General features: G+C 37.9%; 1 protein-coding gene across 1 annotated transcript; it reads left to right on the top strand.

Annotated features, from left to right (window-relative positions):
• Positions 1-9,526: 9,526 nt before the first annotated feature.
• Positions 9,527-11,394, top strand: LOC114306171 (uncharacterized). Its single transcript, XM_082875986.1, has 2 exons — positions 9,527-9,938; positions 11,372-11,394. The coding sequence occupies exons 1-2, from the start codon at positions 9,527-9,529 to the stop codon at positions 11,392-11,394; spliced, it is 435 nt and encodes a 144-aa protein (XP_082732112.1).
• The last annotated feature ends 537 nt before the right edge of the window (positions 11,395-11,931 follow it).

Genomic DNA, 11,931 nt, shown 5'->3' with positions numbered 1-11,931 from the left:
AACACAAAACAAAAGGGTTTTTAAAGCCCTCGTATTTGAAAATATATTACATGAGCTGTTAAGTATTAAAAGTACAAGTACAAAAGCTTCCTTCAACATTGATATTTTTGGAGGGAAAAACAAAGCCCAGTTGTTAAGGCTAGCTTCGAAGTAAGATATTTTGCTTCGAAGCCGAGTCAAACGGCTTCGAAAACAGAGAAGCCAGCTTCGAAGTGGGTTGCCCTACCCAAGAAATAAAAATACTCGAGTATTTATTTTAAAAAGGGCTTAAAGACCTGTTTTTAGAGTTTTTTAACAAAGATAATGTCCTTCGAAGCGAAACTTGAGTTTCTTTAACAAAGGTAATGTCCTTCGAAGCAAAACTTGAGTTTCTTTAAGGATGGGATTTGGTGTTCGAAACATCAAAAGCAATAATGACAATGACTAGATGTTGACTGTGGCCAAAACAGGTTTTGAATGAAAGATTGTTAGATTCGAGGCACTGTTTCCAATTGAAAATCAGCCAAAACTCAACTCCACAAATTTGAAAGGTTACAATTGGCTCATTTAGTGTTTTATTTAAAACAATTAAGTCCAAATTAAAAGGATGAAATTGTTCGAAGTTCGAAGCTCTGAGTTGACTTTTAAAACACAAGTAAAAATACAAGTGAAGACAGAGTCAAACAAAGACAAATTTTGTTTATATTAAGATCAGAGTGATTACATCAGCTGACCCTATCTCGGTATGAACTCGAGCTCATAAAAATAAGGAATGGAATAAATAACAAGATCATGAAATTTGGTCCAACAATGATCAATGAACTTTTGTTCCTTCCTTATTCTATCTTCTAAATTTTCTACCATCGGCTGCATAAGTTGATGTGCTCTCACTTCATAGTAGAGCTCTTCAGCCTTTATTTCGAAGGCCACTTCTCTTAACCCTTGTTCCAATTCATCAATGTCTAAATCATCCCAATAGGCAGAATCTTTATTCTTGAAATCATTGAATTCTTCAATAAAGTTCTCTGCTTTGTATTGAGCATGAATTCGAAGGGACGAAAGTTGGTCTAACGATTGTGTAGTAGCCATAGAATTGCGATGCCAGTGAAGAAGCAATGGAAGTTGGTCCAGAAACATATGAAGTTCTGCCTGAGCAAGGGGATTAAGGACATGGCCCCTAGTCATGATGTCACAAGCCCATCGAAGGTTCTTGAGAGGGCCTTCGTCCTCAAGAACATTAAAAGGCAAGTGAGAGAAGGCTGCAAGCAGAAGTTGAGCCTGTTTCCGTTCAGCTGAGGTAGGCGAAGGCAGAGGTTTATAAGGTGGAAAGGCATTCTCCGTGGATAGGGCAATCTTCAATTTTTCTGTCCAGGAAAGAATTGGTAGGGGAGAATCAATTTCGGGAGATGAAGAAGAAGGTGTAGACGCTTCTATTTTCGAGGATGATACGGGAGCAGAAGGAACAAAGGCATTAATATAATCAAGCCAGTCAGAAGAACAGATCTTCGCCTTCTGGGCTAAGAATGATGGGTTATACCCTTGTGTTTCTTCTGGGCGAGGAGCAGAGTGCACTATCTTTGTAGGCATGGAAGATGTGTACCATGCTACAAGAAGATTCTCCTCCAGACTACGCCGATGGTCAATGGGCACATAAGGGTAAACAACTGAACTTCGAGCATAGGAGGGAAACTCTAAAGGGTCAGTGAACTAAACAAAATGGTGGTTGATTCGCTCCTTTAAATCAGAAGTCTCAGGTACTGACCAGTTTGTCCAGTCAGAACCTCCAGAAGAGCCAGAGGAGGAAGCAACTGCAGCTTTATCCCATACAGAAATTTGCGAAGAGGAGTTGCTCAAATCCATGTTTGCAATTTTACGAATCAGAGGTTTGAGAGCAGATTGTTCGAACTGTAAAGGTAGGTCAGAAGGGAAAATTCTTATGTCTTTGTTTGTATCCTTCTGAATCGAAGGATTAAGAGCAATGTGTTCGTAATCCAAAGGTCGGTAATTTGCAAAGGCGTCCATGACCTGAATATAGGAAGGTGGGTAAAGGTGGCTAATAAATGCATGCTTTCGACGAGGAATAGCATCGACATATGACTCTTCGTATGCTTCATCATTGGTAGAAAGAATTAATTTGGCCATGAAATGTATCAGTCTGATCGAATAATAAGACAGTGAAAGTACTTAAGGATCAAGACGAGAGTATTAATACAGATGGTGTGTGACAGTTGCATTTCTGGGAAGATGCAAAACCCATGCACGTTCTAAGACGTGGGAAAAGGGACTCTGATCCACTAATATCACCAAGTCTTGGGTATATTAGTGCGGGGGGTAATGTTGGCTACACATTTTGTACTAAGCCAGTGACAATCCGACGCATGGCGAAGTGAGGGTAATATGGGGAGACCAGGTAGGTCTCCGATCCTGATCATACACGTGGCAATTAATATTGGTTGTTATAAGATCTGAGTAGTAGCAGATCAACAAAGAGACGTACAGTGACGTGGCTTCAACGGTTGCTCACATTTCAAATTCAAATATAAGGGGGAAGCCTAACTGCAAGTGAAGGCGTAGTGGAACTACTTATAAGGTAGCATGATCAGCGACTATGGAGGAGCAGTTCGACGATTTGAAGTACAATTCGATGGTTATCTTCGGAGAGTATAAATAGCAGGAAGGACTTCAGAGAAAAGGACGGCAAAAGATCTAAAGAATTACTTTACATAGTCCAGTGTTATTTCCTGTCCTTTATATTCCTGTACTTTAAGTTTCTGCGCCGCACTTCATTTATAGGAGTAGTTTTCGAGTATATTGCCGCTGTAATTCTCTACGGAACTAAGATCATTGTAAGTTTTTCATACTAATGAAATATTTCAGTTTATTTAATTGTTCTTATGTTCAAGTTTTCTGAAGTCAAATTACCAGTAAGCCACCAGTAAAAGTCCTCTTTATTGAGGCCGAAAGAACCATAACACAATCGTCTGAATAATTGTTTGGCAACTACAATTCTGTAAGGACTGATCGATCCTTGCTGGCACGCTCATAATTACGAAAGTAACCTTCGAAAGCCACAAAAGCCAACAATCACAATATAAAAATTGAAAATAATAAATTTCAAATTTGATCTTATACAAACCAAATAACTTATTTTTAGTTAAACACTTAAATTTTTATCAAATATTTTTTCAGCTTAAAGAAATTCAGTAATCATATTTTAATACTTAATTTTTAATTTTGAGTTTTTAATTTTATTAAACACCAGCTAAGAAGTAATCTTAAAAAGGCTTCCTTCCGCAAAAAGTAACTTATAATGAAAAGATTATACTCGCTACAACTTAAATATCAAACTGCACTGCTTAATAACTTTTGATGATTTTACCAAGAAAGATGATTAGAAAATGTAATTGGCCCTCTAAATTTTTTATACATAGCTAGTGTAACTTTTTCTTAAATAATGTAAAATGGGTATAAATTAAAAAATTAGTTTGAGATAATTTTTTATAGAAATAATTATAAACTACTGATTATCGTTAAACTGACTGATAAGTGAACTGAATAAACTACTGAACTGACTGACTGAAATTAAAACTGAATTGACTGAGTATATCTGTTCAATTGTATGTCTATCTGTTTGATTGTTTGATTATCTGTTTGTGTTTTTATATTTGAACTGCTAATTGAAGGCCTTATCGGCGGCCGAACCGGAAATCGATTAGTGTTTTATGATCATCGTAATTTATGTGATTTTATAACATATTTATCTGAAAACTGATTAGGTATGATTAAATTAGATTAAAATGAGTTAAATTGCATAGTTGGTCTTATTTACCATTTTGCCACTAGAGTGGCCCACTACTTGACCCCTTTTGATCTCCTCATACACTCAAACAAAACATTTCTTCTTCCACTTCTTGCACACAACCGACCTTAGAGAGTGAGAGGAGCTAGAAGAGTTGATTTCAACTTGTTTCATTGTGAATTGGCTTGAATCTAGATAGAATTGAAGGTTGTTAGCAACATTGACCCATAATCCAAGACCTAAGGTAAATCATTGACCTTCTTTATTGTGTATTCGAACTTATTCTTGCATAATTCTTGAGCCTTTAGTGATTTAAGGCATGAATTGGTTCATTAATGTTGAATTGGAACTCATTACATGCATGCATGTTTGACTTGTTGAATTTGAGTTGATTCCATGGAGAATTGTCTCATGCATACTCATGGCTATGTTAAGTCCATGTTTTCATCTTTTTTTGGAACAATTGGCTCCTTAGAGCATCAAATTGACGCTTTGAAATGGTTTTAATCCATGCATGTTTGCATGCTTTTCGTATTCATGAAATTGGTTTGAATTGGATTTAGTTGAAACACCCTTGGGCTTTGATTTTACAATTGAGCTTTAGAATCATGTTATAGTATGAGTTTTGATATGTTTTCTGGAAAATTGGCCCAAGAGGATCGAAATTTATGTTTTAAAACTTGGTTTTGAGCTTGAGGTTCGAATCTGGAATTTCCAGAATTTGGACTCACGCTCGAGCGGGGTGACTGGTGCTCGAGCGTGGAAATCGTGCTCCCAGCATTTTTGTTCTGTTTTGAAGTCCGCTCGAGCGGATTAATTGACGCTTGAGCGGGACATTGTGTCTCATGCTCGAGCGGGTGTCGAGCGCCCAATCGAGCGTGATTTTCATCTATCCAGCACTTTTGTTCTGTTTTGCAGAACGCTCGAGCGGGTAAGTCTACGCTCGAGCGGAAACCTTTGTCTGCATGTCTGCGTGAGCGGAGTAATATACGCTCGAGCGTGACCCCTGTTTTTCGAAAAGTCTGAAAATGCTTTTAAAAGTGCATCTTTACATCCTCATCTCATTCTAGGCATCCTTAGGCCTAGTTTAAGACATCTTAAGGAGGATATAGATGTAGAAACACACCGAGGCATTAGGGATTAAGCGGTTATCTTTCCCAACTGTGTAGCTTAGTGTGTGTTAATCTGTAACTGTGTAGGGTTGGCGACTGGGGACGTGCTCTAGCTTTACTGTAGCCCAGAACTCTGTGAGTAACATCTGTGTAAAGATATGTTCAAAATGATTATCTTCTGAACAATTGAACTGTACTGCTTTCTGAACTGATTACTGTTAACTGAATGAATGTATGTCCTATATTCTGAACTGTATTGTGGCATCCTTAGCACCTACTGTTTACTGATACTGCTACAGAGATCTCTGTCGGTTCCCTCGTTGGAACCACTACTGTTACTGACTGATGGCCATCATTTACTGCTCGGTCTTTCTAGACCTACTGTTTATTGTACTGTTATGCTAATGGATGTACCACATATGACTGCACTGACTGAACGACTGAAATACTGAAATATTGATTTAATGAACTGTTTTCATTACTATAAGGACATTTATTCTTAACCCCTTTACGCATTGTGTTATTCACTAGGCTTTAGCTCACTGCTTATATATATATATATATATATGTAGGTGTACAGGCACCAGATCGCAGCTAAAAGCGTCGGGGTAAACTCCAATTTTGTCAAGCCAACCTATGTGCCTCAATGCGAGGTTCCGAGCCTGTCAAGTTATGGCTTAGGGGTGTTTAGTTTCCCCTTCTGTCTCTGTAACTGTTTTGTTTACTGTACTGTACTGTTTAATAGGGATTAGGTCCCTGACCGATTGATTGTATATATGTGCATACTGTTCTGTTCAACTGTATATATATATTTGAATAATAAGTCTTTTTGGTATACAGACTGTCACAGCTCATTGGACATTGTTTAATTACTGTATTGGCTTCCGCCAGCCCCTGTACTCTGTATTACTGTTAAGCAGGCCTTCAGTAATCTCGGATTACTGGCCGGTTACGGTGCTAAACCCATAGGGGCGGGTTTGGGTCGTGACATTCTGGGACCGAAAGGTTTCAGAATTTCAGGAACTCAAACAAGGCAGAATGTCTATAGCTGAGTATGAGGCTAAGTTCACTGAGCTGGCCAGATTCACTCCTCACATGGTGGACACAGACTATAAGAAAGCCCGCAAATTTGAGGGTGGATTGGACTTAGATATACTAGATCGGGTAGGAGTTCTCAACCTACCTACGTATGTGAATGTATTGGATAAGACATTAATGGCGGAAGCCATTTTGGCAGCAAAGAAACCAACTCTTGCCCCACGAACTGATTAAATGGGGAAAAGATCTGGAAACAGTTTCAAAAAGGGCTGTTCATTTACTGGAAATAAGATACAAAATACAGGATCTTCTAGCAGCTCAAGTCAAAGTGGTGGATCAAAGCCTATTTGTACTCAGTCTGGGAGGAGACACAGAAGAGTTTGCCATCGGGTATCTGGTGCTTGCTTCTAGTGTGGCAAAACGGGCCACATGATAAAAGATTGTCCAATCGAGTCAGAGAATACCAACCGTCCTATAGCAAGTTCAACAGGATATGCTTCTGCGTCAAAAACAAATGCTAGAACTAATACAGGGAAAGAACCTCTAAGACAAGGTCGAGTGTTTGCCTTAATGCCTGGTGACGTACAGAACACCGAAGCTGTGGTGTCAGCTATACACCCTATATGTTCTCAAAATGTATGTGTACTGATAGGCTCTGGTTCTACGCATTCTTTTGTATCGCATGCTTTCTCTCAGAAATTAACTAAACCATTAGAACCTATGCCATATGTGTTATCTGTATCTACACCGTCTGGGAATTCTATGACATGTGCTTATGTTTATTCGGCATGTGATATTGTGATTAGTGATATGACATTGTATATTGACTTGTTACCCTTGAACATTGATCATTTTGATTGTATTCTGGGTATGGACTGGTTGACTAAATACCGTGCCACCATTGACTGTGCAAGTAAATCTATTGTGTTTAGACCACCTGGTATGCTTGAATTTATTTTTACTAGAAATGGGATAGTTCCTCCCCCATACTTGATTTCGGCCATGAAAGCTGTTAAATTGCTTAGGAAGGGATGTAGGGGCTACTTGTGTTGTATACTGACTGCATCATCTGATAGTGCTGATGTGGAAACTATTCCTGTTGCTTGTGAATTTCCCAATGTGTTTCCAAATGACTTGCCTGAAGACTTAGTTAGTAGTGAAATTGAATTCACTATTGAAGTAACTCCAGGAACACAACTAATTTCCAAGACCCCTTTAGAATGTCAACCTCAGAATTGAAAGAATTAAAAACTCAACTTCAAGAACTGTTAAACAAGAAATTCATCTGTCTGAGCACTTCACCTTGGGGCACTCCAGTCCTATTTGTCAAGAAGAAAGATGAATCTTTGAGGTTATATATAGATTATCGGGAATTGAACAAAGTAACTATTAAGAACAAATACCCTCTTCCCCGAATAGATGACTTGTTTGACCAACTTCAGGGAGCCCAAGTGTTTTCCAAGATTGACCTTAGATCTGAGTATCACCATTTAAAGGTTAAGGTAGAAGACATGGAGAAAACCGCATTCAGAACTAGATGCGGGCACTATGAATTTTTCGTAATGCCATTTGGGGTAGCTAATGCACCTGCGGCATTCATGGATTTAATGAATAGGGTGTTTAAATAATTTCTGGATGAATTTATTGTTGTCTTTATTGATGATATCTTGATTTACTCCAAAATCATGGAAGAACATGAGAATCTTTTGAGAATCGCTTTGCAAATCCTGAGAGAAAGAAAGTTGTATGCGAAGTTTTCTAAATGAGAATTCTAGCTTGATAATGTGACATTTCTAGGACATGTGATTAACAAGAATGGTGTATCAATAGACCCACAGAAAATTGAAGCTATTGTCAACTGGTCAAGACTAACCAACGTGATAGAAGTTAGAAGTTTTCTGGGACTTGCTAGTTATTATAGAAGATTTGTGAAAGACTTTTCAAAACTTGCTATGCCATTGACCCAGTTAACCTAGAAAAATGTCTCATCTTATTGGAATGATCAAAGAGAGTCTGCCTTCAAAGAGTTGAAAACCAGGTTAGTAACTGCACCAATTTTGACTCTGTCTAATGGTACTGATGGGTTTCAAATTTACAGTGATGCTTCCTACAAAGGTTTGGGGTGTGTGTTAATGCAAAATGGGAAAGTGATTGCTTATGCTTCTCGGCAACTTCGGCCTCATGAAAACAACTATCCAACCCATGACCTTGAATTAGCCGTCGTAATTTTTGCTTTAAAAATTTGGCGCCATTATTTGTATGGAGTGACTTGTGAAGTATACACAGATCATAAAAGCTTAAAATACTTCTTTACCCAAAAAGAACTGAACATGAGACAAAGAAGGTGGCTAGAATTGATTAAAGATTATGACCTGCAAATTTTGTATCATCCATGGAGGGCAAATACCGTTGCAGATGCGTTGAGCCAAAAATCCATTGGGAATTTGTCTTGTTTGCTCACTGGCTAGAAAGAATTGTTATGTGACCTGGAAAAGAATGAAATTAAGATTGTGATGCGTGAACAAGGTGGAATCTTAGCTGTTATTTCCACTCAGCTTGCAATCATTGAAGAAATTAAGGAGAAACAACGGCAAGATGAATTCTTGAAAAAGATCATGGATGAAATTGACTCAAAACCAAGGCCTGAGTTTGTACTTGAGAACAATATGTTGAAATTTCAGGGTCGCCTTTGTGTGCCGGACTATGATGATTTGAGGAAATGCATTCTGACTGAGGCCTACAACTCCAAATTTGCTATGCATCTAAGAAATACAAAAATGTATCATGATTTGAAGCAGAATTTATGGTGGCCGGGAATGAAAAAGGGTATTGCAGATTTTGTGGCTAGATGTTTAGACTGCCAACAAGTTAAAGCTAAACATCAACGACCCGCAGGTTTGTTACAACCACTTCCAATACCAGAATGGAAATGGGAGCACATTACCATGGATTTCATTGTGGGATTGCCTCGCTCCTCCCGAAGTATGGATTCTATCTGGGTCATTGTTGACCGTTTAACTAAGTCTGCTCATTTTCTACTTGTCAAAGCTATTTATAATGCAGACAAGTTAGCTAACATATATATAAATGAAATCTTGAGATTTTATGATGTATCGGTATCTATAGTGTCTGACAGATATTCTAAGTTTACATCAAGGTTCCGGCAGAGTTTACAACAAGCTTTGGGGACTGAATTGCGATTGAGTAGTGCCTACCACCCACAGACATATGGCCAAACTGAACAAACAAATCAAACTTTGGAAGACATGTTAAGGATGTGTGTCTTAGACTTCCAAGGAAATTGGGAGATCTATTTACCATTGGCCGAATTTGTGTATAACAACAGCTATCATTCAAGTATTTGGATAGCTCCTTATGAGGCTTTGTATAGAAGGAAATGCCATTCTCCTATCTGGTGGGTTGAAGTAGGTGACAGACCATTGTTGGGACTAGAACTTGTGCAAGAAACAACTGAAAATGTGAAATTGATTCGATAGAGGTTGAAAACTGCACAAAGCCGCCAAAAGAGTTATGCAGATGTCCGAAGGCGAGATAAGGAATATGAAGTCGAGGATCACGTATTTATCAAGTAACTCCAATGAAAGGCCAAACACGATTTGACGTGAAAGGCAAATTGGCACCAAGATATGTTGGACCCTATGAAATCCTTGAAAAGATTAATTCAGTGACATATCGGGTAGCTTTACCACTAGTCATGGAACATATGCATAATGTTTCTCACGTATCTATGCTTCGAGAGTATTTGAGAGATCCACTACATGTGATTGAGCAGACTCATGTACTTTTAAAGGATGATTATACATACAAGGAGAGACCAATACAAATTGTGAATCGCCGAATCAAAAGATTAAGAAACAAGGAAATTCCGTTAGTGAATGTTGATTGGCAGAATCATGGAGGAACGTATGCAACTTCAGAAACAAAAGAAGACATGATGAAAAGATATCCTGAACTATTCCCTTTGGACCCAGTATTCTTCCAAAATGAAGGTAATTCGAGTTTGGAGGACTAAACTCTTTAAGGGGGGAAGACTGTAACAATCTCGACCCATGATTAACGTTAATTCATGCTTAATTACGCCTAATAAATAATTGAAGTGAAATGTTGCATCATATGTTGCCATATATGTGTGTATATATCTGTTTAACATAGAAAGATCTGTTAATGTTTTCATTTCGGTTTGCGAATTGAAGGCCTTATCGGCATCCGATTCAGAAATTGACTTGATTTATGTATTAATTGAAATTTTTAGAATTTTATGGTGGGTTTAACTGAAATTCATTTCGGAACGATTAAATTAGAGTAATTAGTGCTCAATGAAGACTAATTAATGAATTCCTTAAATCCAAGCCTAACTAAGGCACTAGTGGACTCTTATATGCACCCATACACTCTCATTTCATTCTTTTTGATCTACAAACGTGAGGAAAGGAAGAGAGACCAAAAGTGAGAGTGAGTTCATCAAGGAAGAAAGGGTAACTTGCAAGAAATTGTTGAGAGTGAAAAGGATTTGAGAGTTTCAACTTCAACACTTGTGGACTCAAGTCTCTAGGTAAGAATTTTATCCTTAAGCCTTGAAATCTAGACTATAATGCATGAACACAAGAGAATTATGTTGATTGATGCAAAAATTGAGTTAGAAATGAAGAGTATTGAGCCGTACCATGCATATGCATGTATATCTTTTCACATTTTGAGTTTAATTTTCAAGAATTCCCTTATGCATGTCTTGAAATCACCTTAATTTTGGGAAATGATCAAGTTTCATGTGTGTTTTGTAGCATTTGATCATGTTTTGAGGAGATTAAGTTCAAAGAAATTCATGCATGTCATGTTCATGGATCATTCATAAATTTTAAGTTGAATTTTTGCACAATTGGCAAATTATTTGGCCATGATTTCTTGAAAAGATCCTTAATTCATAATGTATTATGAATTTCTAAGTGTTCCTCAAGTTTTGGCCCTGAAAAATCAAGTTTTGATGCTTAAAGATTGAGTTTTGAGCTTTGGAAGCAAATATGGAAATTCCAGAATTCTGTTTCCACGCTCGAGCGTAGGAGTCCACACTCGAGCGACCACTCTGAGTGCGTGCACTTCCGCTCGAGCGACCATAAGTCCACTCGAGCGTGAAATGTAAGCTCCCAGAAGTTCAAGTATTTTTGCAGAACGCTCGAGCAACGAGAGTCACGCTCGAGCAAGAGTCTGAGTCTCACACTCAAGCGAGGATCGAGCGTCCGTCGAGCGTGAAAATCAAGCAACCAGTACTTTACGGATCGCTCAAGTGAACCCTCACGTTTTGCATGTTCGCTCGAGCGTAGACACCATAATGAGGATAATGGCTAGAAACATACTAAAAATAATGAAATAAGTTATGTACACTCCGGACATGTGTTTTAATGTATGTATCTGTTATGTTATGTAGGTCATGTGTTGCAAGACATCTGATTTGCTTATTCTGTCTGTTTACCTTGGAGCCTCTGTTATCTATGAGTAATAACCTTGTAAAGCTATGTTCAATTATAAGTATGTTCTGAATGATATAAGATGATATGTTTCTATTTATATTATTTTCTTCATGAATGAATGGCTGTCCAATGTTTTTGAAATGGCATTCGTAACTTCAAATGACATCTGTTATCTGTTCTGTTATGTCTTAATTATGGGTCAACTGTACGTCTCATGAGCCAACTGTTATGGATGCTTATGTATACGTCCCTTTATAAGCCAACTGTACGTCTCATGAGCCAACTGTACCGTCTCTGTGCACGTCAACTATATGCCTTTATGGTCGTCCCTTTATGGGTCAACTGTTTCTGCTAGTGCTAATGAATGTGCCACGTATGATTAACTGCAAGTTCTAATTATGAATACGACTCTGAAACTGTATCTGTTATGTACTATGATTTCTGAACATAATTACGAATTCATTTCTGAGAACTATTCAATTTTGTTTTCTATAACTGTTATGAACAACATTCATTA

This window comes from Camellia sinensis, chromosome 6, assembly GCF_055761805.1.
Source record: "Camellia sinensis isolate YWXY chromosome 6, ASM5576180v1, whole genome shotgun sequence".
NCBI classification, from domain to species: domain Eukaryota; kingdom Viridiplantae; phylum Streptophyta; class Magnoliopsida; order Ericales; family Theaceae; genus Camellia; species Camellia sinensis.
Note: the sequence above shows the minus strand (reverse complement) of the source record. Positions and strands in the feature narration are given on the sequence as shown.

Coding starts and splice junctions, on each gene's coding strand:
- LOC114306171 (XM_082875986.1), top strand. CDS start 9,527: ATGAAAGGCCAAACACGATTTGACGTGAAAGGCAAATTGGCACCAAGA. Junction 9,939..11,371: donor AGTATTCTTCCAAAATGAAG/GTAATTCGAGTT, acceptor TATGTTATGTAG/GTCATGTGTTGCAAGACATC.